Here is a 23,609-nt window from a genome sequence, read left to right on the forward strand (position 1 = left end):
ACAGCAGATGAAAGAGTTACTTTTTACACCCCCAGTCTATGGAGGTTGTATATACATGTAATGTTATCCATGTTTGTCCATCCCGTTTTGTCATCCTGAATTTTGTCTCTGCAAAGCAGCTTTTGAAGGACATAAGAGATTGAAATAAATTTTAGTGCAGTGTTTTGTATTAAGAAGAGCAGTTCAAGCTGTATTTTCATAATTTTTCAACAGTATTTAAGAATGTTAGAGCCTCCTTTTCACTAATAGAAATTTGTTTTTTAGTTGCATAATTTTGGCAGTTTAATCTTTGTCTTGTAGACTTATTTCTCTTCTTAAATATTACTTGTGCTTGATATCTTGTCAAGAGATTACAAAACATTCTCAAACTAGAACTGAAACATGATTCAACATTTTTGTCTGATTGGTCAACATGAAATCACTAACCAATGTGATCTCAAATTTTTTTTAGTTGAATCTGAGTTTATTTTCTTTTTCATTTACTTCATAACCTGGCTTGTCTTAGGGACATCACTGATGATTTTGTGACAGTCTCTCTCCATTTTACCCTGTTCTTCACTGCTCTTTGGGACTGTTCTGCAAAGTCCATGCCTGTCCACTCTTTGATTTTATCTTCCCATTTCTTCTTTTTGGGGGCCCCAAGTGACTGAGTGGTCTAAAGCACTCACCATTACACATCACTGCCATCTCACCTCTGTCTGTGTGGGTTCAAGTCTCGGATTCTGCCAATGTGGTTATGTGAGAAAGCTTGCCGGTAGCTTCTCATGGGTCAGTGGTTCTTTCCAGGGTTTTCCCAGGTTCTTCCTCCACCATTTATGCAGGCTGCCATGTGTAGCCTAGCTTGTGCTGAAAAAGGTCATTAAACCCTACAACAACAACAACAGCAACAACAACTCTTCTCTGGCTGCCTTGTTTTTTTATTTTATTTCACTGTGCCCTGTAGGACTATCTTGGACAGGCCAGATGAGCATTAGTCTGAGTTAGAGAGTGATAATTGTTTGTAATCATGGGGCCTAATTCATATAAGTAAAACTAGCTATGTAGGATTTTTAGCATACCAACATCAATTCTTGATGTACTAAATGTTCACTGAGTTTAGGTTTTTAATATCACAACAGTAATATACTTGGAATATTTTGACAGATTGTGGGTTTCCTTTTGGGATCAAGTCATGCACGTTTATTAAGAGTGTGCATGCTTAGATAAATGTGAAATGTATGTTATTATAAAAAGTTCTCAGATTTCCAGTGTAATCAAGAAGTTGAATAACATAATAATAATACCATCCAATCAATTCAGATTGTATGCTTCTTGTTGCATTCAATAGCCTTACCAGTCAATTGGCCAGTACATCTTATAGGCTGAGGACTGCCATGCAAATATTTTGATATAGGCAAACAACATGATGTCTTTTGTAATAGGGTAATGGTCTTCTGTGATTCACAACCCCAAAATACCAATGGGAGATAACCAAATGTATTTTTGTATTGCCAGACCTGGACCAGTCCCGCCTTGACATGGCTAAAAAGATGGGTGCTAATCATTTCTTAAAGGTGACAACCAAGGACCCACAGGAAATGGCTCAGAAAATAGAGGAGGCATTTGGTGGAGAACAGCCAGAGATTACGATAGAGTGTAGTGGAGCAACATCTAGCATACAGACTGCCATCTATGTAAGACCACAAACTTTATGATTGTTTGACTTAGCTTGATTTAATATATTTTTTTTTAAAACTGCATGGCACATACTAAGAAAGTCAATAGAGGTTAGAAGCAAAAAATTTGTTTTATTTATGTTTTGATTGTCAGAATTTAATCTAAATCAATTTGACAGCAATGACCCTGAAACAATTTGGATTTTCAGAATGGGCAAGAACTAAGTTATATGGTGTAAAAATGGATATTGATAGTTAATGATTATTTTTATTTGTGATGTATAAATTAAACTATAATTTATTTGTGTAACAGCATCTCCAGGTGGTAAGAAATGATTTATCCTGAAAAAGCTACTGCTTCATTCTGAAAATAATTGGTTTTAAGTTGCTGGTTAAGCAACAGTTTTAATCACTGATTATTCATGAGTGCATGCGATTGTCTTTTGAGGGAAATGATGCAAACTCAAGAAAATGATTGACAGAGGATGAGCAACCACTAGCCCTTGTGCATGCTTACTTTCAAGATAAGTCAGGAATTGCAGTGGTGCTGTACAAGAGTGTTAAACTCTTTTGCCCCTAGAATAGGATCATTCTCAATTGAATGTGTAAAGTCTGGGCTTATCAACCAATGCCTTAAATTTTGAGCAAGGATATAAATTTAATCTCCATCATTAGTTTTGATAAACACTTGATAATTTAATCAAAATTGTCATGTTAAATACTGAGCACAAGTAGGTCAGAGATGTACACGCTGTGAAATATATACTTTTTGTTTAATGATCACTACACCCCACACTGGAAGGGATATCTTTCAGAAACAGAAACAAAACTTTAACATTGGAAATTGATGAGATCTCCATATGTTTTGGTTGATATTTCAATAACTGTCTTGGTATTGAGTGTAAAGTAGACCAAATGTACAACACTCTTATGGTATAGTTGATATCCAAGCTTGAGTCACACCTTATTAGGGAATTCAAATTTATTGTTCAATTAGTACAATGTTAATGTCATGATTTCATTATAAGTAATAATGAAATTTCTTATCATCCCTGAGGATATCTCTAAATGCCAGTTCTAGAATTCTCTGAAACTCGCTTGCCCACAATGGTCCGTATCTGTGAAATCAAGGTCTTTATTTTACGAAGTATTCTTTTCGCTTTGCTGCCTTGTTATCTTTGATCATAGTTATGAAAGAGTAGTTTCTGTTACATACACATTAACATTTATTACAGTGTTCGATTGATCAAATGAAGTGAGTTCACCCGACAAAATACAGAGGCCGCTAGATTTTAACTTTTCTTTTATTCCACCTCCTTTTTTTATTCAAAAGACATAATTGACATGATAATATAAAGGAGGCCAGCTTTTAATTCAGTGCAACAATACAATAAATACTTCCGCAAGTCAGTTATCAAAACACAGTCGGCACTTAATTAGGTTCTCAGAGAAACGCTCGCGGACATAGCTGTTACAGTAGATTGACGCATCTTACATTTAATTACAAGAGGACATATTGCACTTATGACGATTACACTTAAAAGGAAGTAAAAGATGGAACTAGAACACAAATTTCAATTGATAACAAAATTATTTAATTTGTATTTTTTTATTAAAGTACTGCCTCCACTTGGCATAAGTGACATTTTCATTGATCGAAATTTCCTTACATATCGTTAATTGCGGTGTACTAGGAATGTTGTTTGGAAAGAAAATGTGAAAAATTGAGTTATTTTTAAATTTGATATTTCATAGTGTTGATTAAAATTTTCCAGGTCCTATCTACCGTTTTCAACGATAAAACGAGCGATACATCAAAAGTTTCTGTTACTGATTTTTATCACAATTTTCTTCAAATTCAACGAATAGGGATACATTTTTGGGGTATTTTCGGGTTTAAAAAATGGGATCCACGCCTGACACCACGTTATAAGCGGGTTCGCGAGTTATTGAGGGAGTGGTGTAATTGGAAGAAGGGGTTATCATTTGCATGGGGAATCCAGCCATTGTTCCCAGGAAGGATACCCGAGGTAGAGGTTGGATGGTCAGCATTCCCTCCTCCTGTTACCTATTCTTTTAAAGTAATGTGATTGGGGAGGATATTTGAAGGAGAGAGATTTTTAAGTAAATCATTTTTCTCCAAGAATATTTACCTAATCACATTACTTAAAAGCCCTCCCAACTACCGTGCCATGTTAGGATCCTCCTTAGTATATCGCTCAGCTAAAAAACTAGTGACACCTGGCATTTGAAAGGGGAAGTAATGGGCAAGAGTTATTGTACCTTGTCTATATGAAATTGACAGAAAAAAGGCAATTTTCATCTTTTAGTAGGGCTGGATTTGTAAGGTAGGCTAGTAGTCCTAACATAATGTGATTGGGTTCGTATTCTTTGAGAAACATAATTTACTAAAAATATTTGCTTAAGGTGGCACTTGTTTCACTTTGCCAGCACAGCATATATCAGTATTTAATGGTTCACTTGTGACAGACATAAGATTGGTTAGCTATGCATTGAAAATCCAAATAAGCAATGGTGGACTCTGTTGACTATACATTTAAGAAATGGTGCAACTTGATTAGAATTAAGTAAACTTTTAGGAATTTAACATGAAGCAAGAATTTCCATATTTAGAAATAATGATACCTTTTCATTCCTGTTTTTAAAAAAATCTGATGTAATAAGCTAATTTTTTATTTACAGAAGTCATTTATAGAATGAGCTCATTGAATTTCATATCCAGATACAATATAATAGACTGGTATGCAACTGCCACAATATTCTCTATTTCAGGCCACAAAATCGGGAGGCTGTGTAGTGCTTGTTGGTCTTGGGCTAGCTGAAATACCATTACCGATTGTCAATGCTGCAGTCAGGGAGGTGGATATTCGTGGAATTTTCCGCTATGTCAACTGGCAAGTGTAACAGGACTTATTAGTGTAAAATTATATTTGAAATCTGATTTACAAGATGTTCTAACAACATAAATTTCATAATTTTTAAGGAACAGCTCATGGCAGGCATTCTTTCCAGTGGGAAAGCAAACAAATTAGATACTGTGTTTGATCACTGCAAACAGTTTTTCATGAGGTTCAAAACATTTGATTAAAGCTGAGTTGCCCATATTAGATTTTGACTCACCTCCAGGTAATCAGTGTTGTTTTCTTTTCTTTTTTGTGCTCCTTTAAACTTGTTATTAAGTGAACTTATGTTTATTCCTGACACTGATAAGTTGACATATGTTTTTACATTTATTTTGCATATATAGGTCATATTTGGTGATATGATTCTCTCATTTGTCTCAATTGACCAGGTTCCATAAAAGCTAATTCATTTATCTCTCTTAAAATGTGATTTGGTTTCTGTTCAGAGTTTACATGGCATAAGGCACATAATCATATAAATAAAGTTAGTTTCATTGAATTGTATCCCTTACTATGTAAGTGGAATTGTAGACATAGTTATTTGACCTATATGTATAAAATCAATGTTGTATTGAAATAGATTTTAAGCCTGTTTAAGTACAACTTGTGAGCGTACTTGTTTACAAGTCACTGATTACTGTAGATTTCCTTTTTAGGAACATTCAGATACTGAGAACCGCTCTGGTGGCCTAGTGGTTAGAGCATCTGCCTCTGATGTGGGAGGTCATGGGTTCAATCGCCAGCTGAGTCATACCAAAGACTTACAAATATGGTACTAACAGCTGCCTCGCTTGATGCTCAGCATTAAGAGGTTAGTGTTAGGACTGGTTGGCCTGGTGTCAGGATAATGTGACTGGGTGGGACATCATGCTACATGTCTGCGGCATGATGCCCCAGTGCTAGACATCACTATAAACTGCCACACTGCAGACATTGTAGCAGTATGACTACTCAAATATTGAGTTTTGTAGTGTTATAACAAAGCAAATCTGTTAGTCAGTGTCCAGGGCAAGTGAAAGTCTTTGTTGGATTAGTAAAATCCTTGTACAGGACAAGTGTTCCTTTCCAAATATAAAAGTCTGATTAGTGTACATTCCACAAGCTGATAATGTTGATCATTTAATCCCTTTCAGTGATACTTCATTCCTGCTGTAACAAATTATTGATTGCTTGTCACATATGTTATCAGTTTACCAGTTGCCTTGATATTGTTGAAGCTAAGCAGCTTTCATGACTGATGTCACTGGCCAGTTAAAACACTAATTAAAAAAATCATCCTGTCATTACTGGTGTCACTGGCTAATTAAAACATTAATACCAATAAATATGCCATTTAGAACAATAATCGTGCGTCTTGACTGACTTTCAGAAGTGGTTTTTCAGTCTAACTTTATTTGCTTAACTAGAGTTACTGATATAGATTGTTGATCAACTCCTTGATTTCAGTATGGTAGGTAAACTGTAGAATGCTACCGATAGCTGAAGGGCATATTATCATCTTAAGTGCTGGTATTATTTATGGCTAAATAAATAAAAACCCTTTCTTTATAAGTGACTGATACAATTTATGTGACAGTTGCATCTGTGCAGTGAAGTGGCTGTTTAGCTTATAGGAACTAAGCCAAAACAATTTTGATATTTATAGAGCTGTTAATCATAATACTTACATGACTAAATTCATATTCTGCCCTACTAAGAAGTTACTTGATGTGCTGTAAAATATCTGCATAAAATAAGTCTTCTAAAAATGTTTGGTAAGGAAGCAAATAGAGACAGCTGAGAATTGTATCATGTTTCTGCATGCAAATTAAACTGTTTTAAAGAACTTAGAATGTATGATACAATTATGGTTCAGTACAATATTAAATCTTGTATGATATCATTATGGTTCAATACAATATTAAATATTGTAAGATATCATTATGATTTAATACTATATTAAGTCTTGTATGGTATCATTATGATTTAATACTTATTAAATCTTGTATTAAATCTTTATCATTTAATATTATATAAAGTCTTGCATGATATCATTATGGTTCAATGCTATATTATGTCCTGTATGATAATATGATTTTAAACCTTATGTGAAACAGTAAAAACTGCTATGAGTGACCACCTGTCATTTCTGACCACAATCATAATGCATGGATCGATTTTATTACATAAATGATCTTATGAGCGACCACCCGCTGAACGTGACCAGCCACCGCAATGTCTTGGCAAAATATGCATTTCTACCACACCGGTGGCCTAGTGGTTAGAGTGTCCGCCTCGGAAGCAGGAGGTCATGGGTTCAATTGCCGGCTGAGTCATACCAAAGACTTACAAAAACAGTACTAACAGCTGCCTCGCTAGGCGCTCAGCATTAAGAGGTTAGGGTTAGGACTGGTCGGCCTGGTGTAAGGATAATGTGACTGGGTGTGACATCATGCTACATGCCTGCGGCATGATGCCCCAGTGCTAGACATCACTGTAAACTGCCACACTGCAGACATTGTAGCGATATGACTGAAAAATTGTTAAAGCTACGTTAAAAATCCTAATCACACACACACACACAAAAATGCATTTCGACACTGCTATGAATGACCGCATCGCAAAAACGAGGATAAACTCCACCAACCTTTATTTAATCCCTGTAAAGAAAACTGCTCATACTGTTCTAAATTTAAAAAAATAAATAAAAAAATAGGCTGGTTTCCGATGTCTGAATTTTTTAAGCTATGCCTATATTATTTTATAGTTTGTCATAAACTTGACTAAAGTATATATATATATAGGTTATTTCCTAGTCTGGTTCCCTGCTTCATATGCTCCCTGCATTGTTCTCTGCTATTTGTATATGGGGTGAGCAACGCAGGGAGCATAAAAAGCATGGAACCAGACTAATTATTCCCACACTTAGCCTGCTTCCTGGCCTTGTCGTAGGAGCTGGCATCCCTATCAATGACTGTATCACAGGAACAGACAGACACCAGTGACCTATATGTAATCAGTTGTTACCACAACTTATTGATTAGTAAGGATTGTTCTGATAAAAAAAACAAACATAAGAGGAATTTTAAAAAAATGTGTTGCTACCAGTGATAGATGCTACAGTCCATAAACCAGGCTAATGTACATGTCACGAATTGCCGTTGTAGTGCCAAAGTTGATGTAGTGGTTGCCTATATTGTTTGTCTATAGAGTTAATCCGTATTTCTGGGGGTGAAAAAGGTCATTGTCTGTTAAACCAGCAAGAGAGAATTGTTTGCGGGATTCGATTAATAGTGTTAAAGACTTTTGATGTTTGATGTATTTCCCCCCGATGCTAAGTGATTACATCCCATTCACAAAGCTGCCGTGTATTCAAGTTGGTGTGACCAGGTTACAAACTTTGCTAATAGAGTTAATTCCTGTATGTCATCTTTGAATGAAGCCATTGACTTTTGTCTCTGAGTAAATGGTTCTGTTGCTGGATGAGAAAATTGTTTTGTTTTTTTCTCCATTAATTGTTAGATACGCAGTGCACATGTATAGATTTTTAATATTTTCCCACAGCCCATTCAAAACCGTCTTTATGTTTGATATTACAATTGAGCACTAATAATTTTAACACCTAGAACCTTAATAATAATGGATGAACCTCCCACTAAAAAGAGACAAATTTTAAGGCTGGAAAAAAAATAATTATTGTAACTGAAAGAAGTGAAAATGAGCAGACCACTTGCAAAAAAGCAGTTTAAACGTTGATAAAACAAATTTAGGTTGGTATAAAGGAAAACAAGTAATTCAGAAACGATTTCATATGCTAAAATATGTGATCTTCAAATGTAAATGTGATTTCACGCTTAATGATACAAGTGTCTCTTTATTGCTCTATAATTTTGCTTTTAGATGAATGCATACAATATTTTAGCAAGAACTATTAATAAAGAACAGAATATATGTACAGTGATTGTGGTAATTTTTCTTGAAATTGTTCTGAAACTGGACCTTGGAAACTTGTCTTTTTGTACAAATCTCCTATGGAGGCCCTGAGTGGCCAAGTGGTATAAAGCGTTCACCATTACGAATCACTGCCATCTCACCCCTGACTGGGTGGGTTTGAGTCATGGGTTCGGCCTATGTTGGTATGTGAGAAAGCTTGCCAGTAGCTTCTTGTGGGTCGGTGGTTCTTTCCAGGGTTTTTCCGGGTTCTTCCTCCACCATTAATACTGGCTGCCATGTATAACCTATATTGTGCTGAAAAATGGCATTAAACCCTACAACAACAACAACAACAAATCTGCTATGAGAGACCACTTTTTGTTGGCAGAAGGGGCGGTCTCTCATAACAGGTTTTACTGTATCATGATGCTTTAATAATATATTAAATCTTGAATGCTACCATTATGGTTTAATTGTGTGTGTGTGATGTCTAGCACTGGGGCATCATGCCGCAGACATATAACATGATGTCCCACCCAGTCACATTATCCTGACACCAGGCCGACCAGTCCTAACACTAACCTGTTAATGCTGAGCACCCAGCAAGGAAGCTGTTAGTACCATTTTTGTAAGTCTTTGGTATGACTTGACTGGGGATCGAACCCACGACCTCCCGCATCCGAGGCGGAGGCTCTAACCACCAGGCCACTGGGGTGGTTTACGGTTTAATACTACATTAAATCTTGTATGATATCATTATGGTTTAATACTATATTAAGCCTTGCATATTACATATTATATCATCTATACCTACTTGAGTTGAACTTTAAAATACACAGACCTAGATCTGCTGTCACATAATTTACTGGAGATCTTGGTCTTAGACAATTGTTAGAAGTAATCAGTAGAACAAACATTTGCTGGCATATTACTTGATGGTTGATCAGGGTCTGTGTTGTTTGCAATTACACTTGACATATAAGAAAAAAATATATGGTAGATTCATCAATGTTGGATCTAGAAGAAGTAAATAGTGGCCTTGCATGGCCCCTCTGACAGCCAGAATTCCAAGGCGCTGATCAGCTTTTGTTAAAAAGTAACCATCAAGGATATCCCCCCCATGAGCATTTCATGTAAAAACTACAACCTGCCAATGAATGAATAAGTTGTTGCAAGAAGTCCAAAATGTTGCCAGGTATTTTCAGTTTAGAATGAAAGCAATTTGACTAAAGAAAAGAAGGGAGAGTTGTTTGATCACTACTGAGAAATTTGATATAATAAATTTTCAGATAAATACCATCAATGTACATTCAACTGCATTGAGTGGGAAAATTGAATCAATTAGCTTGGTTAGTTATACCTTGTTGTGCCCAGATTTTACTGACAAAGTGGTTTCATACTTCAATCATTGATTATCTATAATTATTTTATGTGACATTGATACATGTTTTGTCACATTAAATCCATAACCTGATAACATTCCTGTGAGTTTTTAATTAAAATAATAAATATTAAATAATAGTTTAACCTTTCATACTTTGTATGTACCTATTACTGTGTGATCCCTCTCTTATACAGTCACTTTCTTGCTGCAGAAGTGGTGACCTTGTAACAGGGAAACCACTGTATTGTGTATGTTGTATAGTAAACCACAATTGTAGGGTATGTTTCAAGTGAGATGACCATATAATCAGTTATGACAAACCTACAACTAAAATTTGAAAATTAAGTGAGGTAAATCATGCGTGTATAAAGTGGCAGTTTAAAAAAAGATCATTCATTCCACTTGTATTCATCATCAAACCCATATTTTATAATACCATGTTAAATTGAGGATGTTATATAGGTTACTGTGTTATATTGAGGTATTGAGGATGTTATGTAGGTTATTGTGTTATATTGAGGCGAGATGCTTTATAACATTATACTCAGATGCTTTATAGTGAAGTACTATTGTGCTAACCATGTTAGATAAGATACCATATTATAATGAGATGATTCATCATGTGGTACCATTGTACTAACCATGTCATACAAGATACCATGTTATAATAAGATGATTTATAGTGTAGTATCATTGTACTAACCATGTTATACAAGATACCATGTTATAATAAGATGATTTATAGTGTAGTATCATTGTACTAGCCATGTTATACAAGATACCATGTTATAATAAGATGATTTATAGTGTAGTATCATTGTACTAACCATGTTATACAAGATACCATGTTATAATAAGGTATTTTATAGTGTGGTACCATTGCACTAACCATGTTAGATACAATATTATGATGAGGTGATTTATAGTATGGTAGCATTTTGCTAACCATGTTATATATGATACCATGATGTACTATGGTGATTTTTTAGTGAGATACTATTGTGCTGTGATGTTGCTTCAGTACAATTTCAAATTTGGTATGGTGAAAACCAAGTTTCAGTTGAATTGCTTTGGTTTAAAATGGAAGGAGGAATTATAGTTTCCCTTCTTGTGGTATACATGAATGTTCTAGAGCTACTATCTTTAAAAAATGAAGACAAATGTAATATCTGAGATGACCTGATGTAATTTGGGAGATTCACTTAAAATGCATTCAATTTTATTTTAGTTTCTAACTGATTTTTTTCCCTCAATTTCAGTTACCCTACTGCATTGGCAATGGTTGCTTCTGGGAAGGTTGATGTCAAACCCCTGATTACACACAAATTTAAGCTAGAGGATACCGTCAAAGCTTTTGAGAGCACCGCAAAGGGGGAGGGAATCAAGGTCATGATTGAGTGTGCGAGAAGTTAAAAGATTATTGAAAGATAATACATATATTATGACCGTGTCTTCTAAATCTAATGGAAGAAGGAAATGTTCTTATGACAGGTCAACAATACATCTTTGCCATATTAGTGTAAAACTGAAATTGGCTAATAACAGTTTCATGTACAATACAGCTGGTACAGTTTATCATTTCTCCATGCATCATGGTGGGGCATATACCTACAAATCATTACTGTATCTCGGCTGGCAAGTCTTTGGCAACTCCACATTGGGTAGGGTAAGGTCAACATTATTGATGAACATCTGAATAGCCTGTGCATGAAGACCACCCATAGAAAGACAGATGTCAAGAGTGATTTTCAGTCAGATATCATTTGAAGGATCATCTGATAACATATTTTTGGACAATAAAAAAATAATTTCAGAAAAGTCAGTTTCTATTGTAATACTTTTATTTGTTGTTATTGCCTATGTCAGAAATCATGTGCATTCCCAGTTAAGTTCAAACAATGTCATCCTAGAATTTATGTCATGATCAGTGGAAAGTAGATCACTGACATCTTTGGAATTTTCCATTTTTACAATGATCAGAAATCTCAACAAATTTACACACTGAATTGATAAGAGGCACACTTCTCTTGAACAGCATAAATGTATTCTATTGTTATAAAGGAAAAGCAATCCTTGGCGATATGAATATGTAAATCCCAAATTGCATCCCCTGCTATGTAAAATAAAACAAGAAATATAAAAAAACTAAAAACATTTGCATTGAAATGTGAACTATGTGCTTAATCCTTAAATCAGTAATGGCGCTACATGCAGTCAACAACAGTACTGTTCATGATGTAGAATAATCACACTGTTGAACAAGTAAAGTTCTGACTGCATGTGTACTGTAAGGGACTGACCATTTAATTCATGGGGATAGGATGTTCTATATGACCAATATATTTTGGTTGTTTTCCTTTGATCATAACAAAAACAATGAATAGAGTAAGATCTTTTTTTATTATACTATAAATTAGAGCAAGACAATGGGTTTCAAACCCACCCCTTTAGAAAATTAAATGATCTGTTCATAATAGAGACTCGACTTTATCAGACAAATGTTCCACATAAATGAGTGCAGTGCCATTGTCAACACTTATAAAATACTGACAAGAGTTACCACGAAAAGAGGATGTCAGCTTTGGCTTGGGAATAATATCATTTGCATGACCTGAATCCGTCTGATTTGGCACATTGGATTTAATGACCCCAATTAAGATCCATAAATCAACAGAAGATGTGTGATAATTATCTGTAATTAATCTTAATGAAACTCATTGCTGAATAGAATAATAATACATGTCAGATCTCAGATGTTTGGAGATTTTCATTTCAAACAAATTTAGGGCCATTTGCATGTATCCTATTATTGCTTAGTTTTTTTTTTTAAGGGGAAAACATAAAAACTGAAAATGTTATTATTGTAGAAAAAAATTAATTACATGGATAAGATAGATCAATAACCTAATTGTAATATAGATCTGCTCCTTATAATTATCTTTGCACAAATATTAAAGTATGTGTTTTCCTCTTTTTGACTGTTGGAGCATTTGGTTATTGAAACTAAACAATCATAAATTAATTTCTTTGAATAGTATTAGCTTGTTTCTGTTCTTGGCTTTATTGCTTTACAGCTTAAGTCACTGTGGCTGAGTGGATAATGTGTGTGACTTAGATAATTGGTTTCAGAGCATGATATAATGAGTACACACCCACTGGCTGGAAAATTTCTCTTCATTTTTACATCTATAAAATAATGTCTATTACAGACTTTTCTTACACATATGATTTCATTTTGTGTATGTGTAGATGTATAATCAGTTGATTTTTAAAATTTTAATTCTAAAGAGTGTCTAAAAATGTCATCGTGTTGAGCATAAACAAATTAAAGGATGCTTAATTCTAATATGCATTTTATTGGTATTTCTGAAACTCACATTGGTGAAAAATTCTTCAGACATAAGCAGCATCACAAAAAAACGTTCTTGGCAGGAACAACATGCAGATTTGGTATAAATGAGGTCACTATGTGATGAAAGCTAGGTCATCATAGAATATTTAAACTTACTGAAGCATTATAAAAAATGTTTCTGATGTTATTTGCAGCTGATTATGATTACTTACACAATATTGATTTTGATATCATATTGTGTGTGTGAGTATGTATGTGAGTGTGTGTGTGTGAGAGAGAGAGAGCGGTTTTACTAAGAACAGTTAATGATCTAGATATACTAAAGAACAGGTTCATCTCATATTGTTTGGGTTGTGTACAGTATGCAGTAGGAAACTATTTGGAAAAGGAAAATGTTAACCAGTCATTTTGTCTAATGCTCAAGTTTACTTGGTGATACAGATGTATATGATTGATATACAGTATTTACATACTGCAGTGGATAAATAATATGAAAATAAACAGCAGTATATGGACAAAACAACTTAGTTGTATGTTGGTGCACACAACTAGTGACCTATTCATTAACAGCTGGTGTTATCCATATCCAAATACGAGGTTCAGACTCTCATCCCTTTGCTGTCTAATGTGAAGTTAGGCTCACCTCTTTGCTATCCATATCTGTTACTAAATTCAGACTCTCACCTCTTTGCTATCCATATCTATTATTAAATTCAGACTCTCACCTCTTTGCTATCCATATCTATTATTACATTCAGACTCTCACCTCTTTGCTATCCATATCTGTTATTAAATTCAGACTCTCATCTCTTTGCTATCCATATCTATTATTAAATTCAGACTCTCACCTCTTTGCTATCCATATCTGTTATTAAATTCAGACTCTCATCTCTTTGCTATCCATATCTATTATTAAATTCAACTGTCACCTCTTTGCTATCCATATTTATTATTAAATTCAGACTCTCACCTCTTTTGCTATCCATATTTATTATTAAATTCAGACTCTCACCTCTTTGCTATCCATATCTATTATTAAATTCAGACTCTCACCTCTTTGCTATCCATATCTATTATGAAGTTCAGACTCTTGCTGAAATGCATCTCTCCAAGAACTTCCTGTATATCACTATGCATTGCCATGTCATAGGTTGTTTTATTTGTTTTCTCTTTCCTTTGTTTCTACTTTGGTCATCTGAGGCCTTTGGTTTTTTTCATTGCCAATCTCTCTCTCCACACCGACTGCTGCATCACCTCTGGGTTAAAACTGCATATAATTGCAATGCTAGTAGTGGAAAAGGAAAATAACATTTCCATTGGTCAGAATGTAACCACATGATCAAAATGAATTGCGTTTATTTCTATATGAACTGTAAGGAGAACTACTTTTCTAAGAATACCCACTTCTATAAATAGAGTCACGTGTTCAGCATAAGATAAATACTGCCAGTGAGGGCAGACGCAAAGTAAGCATTAAAGAAAAAGAACAGTCTTACAATTCTTTTAAACAAATAATTGAATAAATTTGGTTTCCATTGGTTGAAGGACTAGTATTATGATGACCTTATTTTGATCAAGCAGGACAATAACAAATGCTATAAAAAGCTACGTAACAGAAAACGTTAAACATGTATTACTACACTCAGTTAAGATTTCTGTTTTTTAATGATGCAATGCAAACAAAATAACATAACGAATAATTGAAATTTAAATTATAAGAGTTTAACATTGTTTTTTTCTGAGTTTATTGTGGTATAAACTGTCAGTTGCCGACTCGCACAGCTTACATAACACCCTTTGGGCGTTATTTGCTGTATGAGTCGGCAACTGACAGTTTATACCACAATAAACTCAAGAAAACGTTAAATTCTTAAATATACTGTTGGATCAATCCTCTGCAAATAGGGTCCAAATCCAACTTGTCTATCTGGACACCACCATACTAGTTGAAGTTGGGGGCCCCAAGTGGCTCAGTGGTCTGAAGCACTCTCCATTACGGATCAATGCCATCTCATCTCTGTCTGTGTGGGTTCAAGTCTCGGATTCGGCCAATGGGGTATGTGAGAAAGCTTGCCAGTAGCTTCTTGTGGGTAGGTGGTTCTTTCCGGGGTTTTCCCAGGTTTTTCCTCCACCATTAATACTGGCCGCCATAATTATCGTGTGCAGAAAAATGGCGTTAAACCTTAACAACAACAACAACAACTAGTTGAAGTTGACAAAGAGATTGTCTGTTCCAAATAACTCCTAGAAAAAATATTACATTTTTGGCAAAGTTGCTCAGTTTTGATGAAAACATTTTCGTCTCCATACGTGCATTAAGACTTAGCCTGTACTGCAGTTTAATGTCACCAAAGATGAATTTACTGGACAAATACCATTTAACCAAACATGATATTATCAGACAAATACCATTTAACCGAACATGATATTATCTGACAAATACCACTTGACTGACCATGATATTATCTGACAAATACCATTTAACCGAACATATTTTCTGACAAATACCACTTGACTGACCATGATATTATCTGACAAATACCATTTAACCGAACATTATATTTTCTGACAAATACCATTTGACCGACCATATTATCTGACAAATACCATTTCACTGAACATGATATTATCTGACAAATACCTTTTCAGCTCCATAAGTACTTCCCGACTTCATCTGTACTACAGGGTAATGTCACTGAACATGATATTCTCTTATCTGCAAATTTATCTTCTGGAATTACTTGTGCACTGCACGCTACATTTGTTGAGAGAAGAAACTGATCTTGCTTGCAGGATCTTGCCTCCAGTTGTAGGCTTATTGTAGTGGCTCTTTACTCAGCATTAAAAGTGGTAATATTGCGATGCAGTATTTTGACTTCAGGGTGGAGACAATGGAGAGTGAGCAAGACAGGAAAATTCGTATTGCTATGCTATTGGTGGTATTATCCATAGTCTCCTCACTGAATGCATTTATGTCCGAGAAACATCAACTATTTCTGGGCCTTCCATTCAGGCAAAGGAAGTCTGGGTGGTTTCAACAGTGTTCTGATGATGCTGGTATCTAAGCCAATGATGGACTCCCAGTTTTAGTGGTAGATGACTGTTTTTTCTTTCAGGCCTTTTGTTCATGATAACACCATTGCTAGAAGCTTTCCCTTTTCCACAAATGAACTAGAGGATACACATACACATGCACTCTGTGGTGAGGAGGTTATAGATCAGCATCCTATGGCATGCATGCCATCAATGGAATGCCAGAGTCGGAGGGAAAATCTTTTGGTATTAGTTGTAGTTCTGTGTCCTAAATATGATAATTAAAGGAATGAATATGACTTGGCACACAACACTCTACAACTGAGCTGACGTAGCACAGCAGTTCTAAAAGGTAGCCGATGTCTGCTATAGATAAGCAAGCATAAAGAGGATGAAAAAATGTCATAAACTGCAACAACACTGACAACAAAAAAAACAAAAACACGCACACATATCAAGAGAAAACAATGCAGGATGAGTGGGCTGTGGGAGGTATTGTATTTTTTATGGGGCTCAACTGTGTCATTACATGGTGGTAAAAGATGTCCAAAAAGTAGCAAATAGGCATGTCAATAAGCATGGGTTAATCAAAGACAAAATGTAGCACAAATACATACATATGCACACCTGGACTTAGTGGATTGAAAGAGCTGGATGTATTATGTCTGACATGCCTGCTGTATCTTTGTGACTCTCTGGATAAAATGATGATGTTAAATTTCTTAATGTAATAACTTCATGCAAATAAAAGAGTTACCAAAATATGATTGTCTTTATAATATCTCCATATATCAGGAAATTCACTTGATTTATATCCCTATCCATGTATAAAGTTGTATGGTTTGGTTTCAACAATGTTTCAAACTTCACTTAAAGGTACATTTTATATATGGAACTATCACATCAAGAGATAAATTTCTAACAGTATTCAAGAAAACATCTTCACATATAATTCATAACAGTGTAAATCGGGGGATTCATTAGAAAACAGAAACTTATACATAAGTGTAATTTTAGTAATAAATATTTGTCTACTGACATAAAGAAGATAGATCATGGGGCTTTACAAATCTGACAAAATCTAACATGCCCTTAGGGTATGTGAGCTTGCCCCAAAATAGGACAATAAAATATCAGAACATAAGTAAATATATATCATATAAGAATGGGATGTTAAAAAAAAAAAACAATATTTAAATGTCAGATTTCTTCCCAAAATAATTTTCGTATTTATTTTTACTTTTCTATTTTTTAACATCTGAAAGATATATACTTATATTTTCACATGTGAAAATATAAGATTTCCCATCATGCCATGTGATGTTTTATTGTGTGTGCCTACAAAAGTTGTTCCTGCAATAATAATAATTATTACTTTGTGAAGTTAAAATATAAATATTTATTTCCAGTTTCTCAAAACTTGCTTTCAATAAGTTAATGTTCATATCATGTCTGTGTAAGAAAATGTGAGACTGATCTTGATTTTTGCATGATGGAGGTGACAGATTATCATGAAATAATGGATTGATAGATGAAAGAAACTGCTGGCAGTTCTGTAATTGAAGAATGCAGGACATATAAATATGCAGTCAAGTACTGACGTGTGTACTGTGGTGAGATCACAGAGTAAAAATTTGCAGGGTGTTAAGCATTAAAAACTGAACAAACTATATTTTTTGGACTAGCCCACAGGCATGTACCTTGCAAACTTGAGTTTGACTGAGCCAAATATTAGCTTGTCTCTGGTATCAGGCAAATGAATTTGCAAAGCACAGGATCATAACTAAATATAAATATAATGCATAATTAATTAAAGTATAGGTAATAATTGCAGAGATCATATAATATAGAAAAGATAGATGGGTGTGGTTGTCATATGCATATTAGCCTGAAAAATGCTTCATAATTTTATGACGGTTTGCACTGCCATACAGATGTGCGTAATAATTTCATTCAAGTACATGGATTTGTCTAATAAAATATTGTCTTGATTGTAAGTCTAAATGGTAAGTGAGTTGTATATTGTTCTCATTCTAATAGACTGGATTCAGCTGTGTTAATATATCTACATATTGAATACCTGTTGTTGGAAACATGATTTAAAAATAAATGTGTATGTAAACTAATACATTTGGTTACCCTTGGAGTAGCCAGACTACCTGATCATTAAAGCAGTACATTTGATTCCCACTGGTCGGTGTTGGACTTGAGCTACCCAATCATCAATGTTAGAATATGAAGGAGTAATATATTTCCCAGTTGATGTCACTCTTGGAATTAGATTGAATTACATTATTGTAAGTACATGTAGTTTGGAACAAGACCGCAATCCATTTTAGACAACTAATCTTATTTTGAGCTCTCTCTCCTCATTAACAATAATCTTAGGTGATATGACTGAAATGAGTAATTCAAGACAATAAACACAAATACCAAAATTGTGTACTAGCTGTACTGATTTGTTCATGAGTTCTTCATTCTATCACTGATTTTTCTCTTACAAGAATTATTTGATGAAGTAGACTTTTGTTATATGGTATGATTGAACAAAATGTGCATTCAATAAAAGAAACAGTTCACGTGTCCATGTGTACATTGTTTATTGTCACCATATTGCCAAATATTACAAACCTGCAGGAGTGCATATATGTTATCAGTTCACACTTGAAAAAATTATAGATGTGAGCCTACATGTATCGAGGATGTATTTTTGTCACCATATGTGATTACAACAATCCACTAAAACAACCACTAATTTGATGATAATTACAAAATTGCAGTTTAAATGGAAATGAAGACCAAATTTATATCTATTTCACTATTCTTTACCTCTCTTGCACATACACTTTTCACTATCTCTCTTGCACAGATATTCATGAGATTAGTATACATGTATATAGTGCCTTTATCCATCAACTTTCTTCACAACATACAGAAATTCATATTTTATATTTCCAAAACAGTCCATGGTCAGTCAACTTCTAGTAATAATTTTTATTTTTCTATGTTCCTGCAGCAAAGACTGAACTATTCTTTCTCAAGTTCCAATTCCCTATTTACAATGATGTGATTGGACGTAAGAAGAAGTTGGAACTGTTCTTTTCTCCAGTTTCAATTTCCTATTTACAATGATTTGATTGGACGTAAGAAGTTTGAACTGTTCTTTCTCAAGTTTCAGTTACCTATTTATAATGATGTGATTGGACGTAAGAAGTTGGGAATGTTCTTTCTCAAGTTTAAATTTCCTATTTATAATGATATGATTGGACGTAAGAAGTTGGAACTGTAGCAGCAGGGCGGGCGAACAGACTCTAATAGGTTTACCCTGGAACTGTCATACCCAGGAATTGTAAAAAAAATAATTATCATTAATTGGTACTAATTCGGAATCGCACCCGCCCTGCTGCTCTTCATTTCATCAAAATATTTTATCAAGTCCAATTCGATATCGTGATCTAGGATCGTGTAAATTTATCATCTTCTGTGAATTAAAATTATTATTAATATAATAATAATGGATGTTGGAGAAGCACATTCTGTTAGATTAGCACGAGAGCGACTAGAAGCAATAAAGAAACATCTTCCAGTAAGAGATTCTGTCAGACAAAAAATACAAGCACAAGGGGAAACACTGGAAGATTTAGCAGAGTCATCTGAATTATTATTTAAACCCATTACAACGACTACTGAAAGAGTTATATTGGGAGATATTAAAGATCCTGAGGAAAAAAAGAAGGGTATTCTTCCAGTATTAGAAAAAAACTGCATTGAAAACTAAAAAAATAAAACGAATTTTACGAGATCTTCCAGTTGATATAACTGTAGCTCAAGATATAGCTAGAGCTTATGATCAATTTCAACCTCCACCTCAATTTCAACCTCAACCTCCACCTGAACCTCCACCTCAATTTCAACCTCCACCTGAACCTAAACCTAAATCTGCTGCTGCTAAACGTGTTACTCCTGAAGAAAAATTTAATAGTAGTGGTATGAATCTTATATTAAATTTTCCACTTAATAATCATAATGAAATAAATAAATTTGGTGCATTTGCTTATACAAGTTTTTCAGATAAATATAGATATTTAAAACCCGAATATCTTGAAAGTGTCACTAATCGTGATAAATGGGCTGATTGGTTGTATAAAGCAAGACAAAATATTACTCGGTTAACTAAGGATAATAAGTATTTTGCTTTTATTGATGGATTTAGATTACGAGAAAGCCTTGATCAAAATATAAAAGAAGAACAAAAGAGAGAAATTGAAGAAAAAAAAGGGAGAAAAAAGAGAGAAAGGGAAAAAAGGGAAGAAAAAAATAGAAAAATTAGAAAAAAAGAAAAAAAGACAAAGTAAAAATAAATTAAACAGGAAGATAAAAGTTTGATGCAAGAAATACTTGAATCAACACAAGAAGGTGAGGAGAAATTAGAAGGTGAACAAGAGCTAATACCTATAGAACAAGCTTTTCCATTTTTGGGAAAAATTCGACAACGTGAACAACAATCTTCTCAAAGCAAACATAAATTATCATCACCATTAATGTTACCTGATAATTTATTTACCGAAGATGCTCTTGATACTTTTAAAGATAGGAAAAAATTAATTGATATTGCTGCACATAGTTATAATCAGAAAGAGTAGTTTCTAAAACCAGAATTTGTTGAAGCAATAGATAAAAAAAAAGATGGGTTCCTGCATTATATTTTGCTTCTAGATCAAAAGATGCTGATTTAGATGATCCAGGGTTTAAAAAATTTGTAGGTGATGTGTACATAGAGAGAGCAAGACGATTTGAAATAACACCTACACGATCACAATCTCAATTACCACCTGCACGACCATATTCTCCAGTACCACCATATTCACGACCACAATCTCAACCACGACCACAATCTCCAATACCACCTACAACATATCCAGAAGAAGATTATGGTGATGAACCTGAACGAATACCAGTATCATCAAAACTTATATATGATGTTTCACCTACACCACCACAATCTCTAGATCATGGTGCTACTGGTAGTGGTTTAGGAAATAATTCTGTTTGTCCTGATAATATTGTCAATGATGTGTCACGATTAGAAGTTCTTATTGGAGCAAAACGAGCTGGAAATAACTCATCAGAAATAATCAATGAGGCAACTGATACCTGTCGGCGATTATTTCAAGGTGGTATCGTGAATATTGGTGTTTATCGAAATCTTATTGATGAAATCATTGATGATTACAGTGACTAGTTGTTAAATAAATAAATAATTAAATAAAATGATAGTACACAAAAACCATTGTAAATCCATACCTAATCGGGTAATGAACTCGCGGTTACCAGTGTATGAAATTACTTACGGAAGTGGATTCGGTGATGATGTTAAAGGTTTTATCACGAGGAAAGCTCCTAAAGCAGGACCAATCACAAAACAATTATCAATGAAGGCAATGGATTTTATTCGTGATAAAGCCACTGCTGCTATTGGTAATGTTGCTAGTAAAGCGTTCAATACCATCAAAGATAGAATAGAAAATTTAATACGCAGAAAAAAAACAGCCGGTAAAATCCCCTAGCACTAAGATGGTTCCGGTCAAATTGCCTAGCACCTCGGTGATGCCAAGTGATGTTAGTAAGGTAATAAATGATGCAGCAAATCCAAAATTAACGGAGTTGATAAATCAAGAGGCAGAAAATCAAAAACTAGCAGAGTTAATAAATCAAGGAACCGAACAAATAAATACGAGTCTAATATCAGGAAGTGGTCTTCGTTTTAGAAGATAACAAATTTATAATAAAATGTTTAAACGAACGTCTGACTCAGCTTTCGACATGGATGAACCAGTGCGTAAAGATGAATCAATGAGAGATTATCAACATTATTCATATGATGCAATATCACCAAATCAAGAGGGACGAATTGAACTACGAGTTCAGGATACAAGCAGATATTTTCTACCCTGTGAAGCATTTATTGAGGTTGTAGATGAAATTGTAACAAACGTCGCCGCTAATACACCATACGGACTCGGTGACAGAGTTGGTCTTGTTAATAATGGTATTGTGGCATTATTTAAAAGTGCCATATACATGATTGATGGAAAAGAAATTGAGTCAATTCATGATAATGTTGATGTTGCTACAACGAAATATAGGCCTAGCGAGGTACTCAGATGATTACACTGGATCAGCTGGTCCGAGTATGATGTTTGCCAAGGATAATTCTGATCACGCTGATCACAGAGAGTATGATATGAGAACACCAAGAAATGCAGCTAATGCCGCTAACGCAGATGTAGAACCAGTAGTTATGGGTGCTAATCCTGATTATTTTTTAGGATTTTATATGCTTAAAAATATGTTAAAAGGTAATAGTAGGCAGTTCTCATGCTCAATTCCATTATCTCACATTTTTGGATTTTGCAGAAATGTCAGAAAGGTTATTTTTGGAGCTAAACACACAATTGTTCTTCATCGAAAAGGTGATAGTAATGATGCTATCTGGAGAGAACCTGTTGGTATTGCTGGTAAAGTAGTATTATCTAAACCTACACTATGGATGCCGGTAATGACTCCATCAATCACTGAAGAACAAAGGATACTTTCTTTTATGGATCAAGGCGGTAAATCAATAATGTCATGGTTAACAACAATTACTGATAGTATCACTAATAGAGTAAATAATACTTTTGCTTGGCATATAACATCACAACAGGATATTTCTGCACCAAGACATATCTTTATCGCTCTTCAAAATCAGATATTTAATCCGATGGTATTTGACAAATTTGGTGTCACTGAATTATCATTTAGAATAAATGGACATCAAGAACCATCTGAGGAGATATCATTAAATTTTGGTACTAATTCTGTATCACGTGCTTATTATCGTTTGATGAGTTATATGGGACGAGATAAAATGTTGATACCGGTTTGCAAATATCACAATTAGATTTTACAACACTGTATCCGATCTATTATCAACTAGCACAATATTTTTTTAATTATCACTTTTCGTCATTATCTAATATTTTTCTTAATTGTCTCACACGAGTATTAATTATTTTTCTTGCTTCGTCTTCACGTGATAATTCCGATCTAATTTTTTCAATTGTCCTAGACAAATCAACAAATTCTTTTATTTGTGTTTCATCTACGGCAGCTAATGATTGATACATCGCAGACTGAATTTTCTTTATAAATCTGTATTCGGCTGGTAGAATATATCTTCCTTCGTGTTTATTCTGTACTAGTATTTCAAAATCAGAAATAATTTTTTCAATGATCAATTCATCCAATATTTTTATTCCATTAATTTTTAATCTTTCAATAGCATCAATTACATCATTAATATTTTC

The 23,609-nt window shown here is 34.2% G+C and overlaps 1 protein-coding gene across 1 annotated transcript in view; it reads left to right on the forward strand.

Moving 5' to 3' along the window:
- Positions 1-11,697, forward strand: part of LOC149801835 (sorbitol dehydrogenase-like) — a 57,623-nt gene extending 45,926 nt beyond the window's left edge. The window contains exons 7-9 of the mRNA XM_089956208.1: positions 1,495-1,673; positions 4,449-4,570; positions 11,135-11,697. Of these exons, the coding sequence (XP_089812334.1) occupies positions 1,495-1,673; positions 4,449-4,570; positions 11,135-11,288 (455 nt within the window). The 3' untranslated portion in view covers positions 11,289-11,697. The remainder of the gene's footprint in view (positions 1-1,494; positions 1,674-4,448; positions 4,571-11,134) is intronic.
- Positions 11,698-23,609: the final 11,912 nt, after the last annotated feature.

The sequence above is a fragment of the Sinohyriopsis cumingii genome, chromosome 4 (assembly GCF_028554795.1).
Source record: "Sinohyriopsis cumingii isolate HCF-2022 chromosome 4, ASM2855479v2, whole genome shotgun sequence".
NCBI classification, from domain to species: domain Eukaryota; kingdom Metazoa; phylum Mollusca; class Bivalvia; order Unionida; family Unionidae; genus Sinohyriopsis; species Sinohyriopsis cumingii.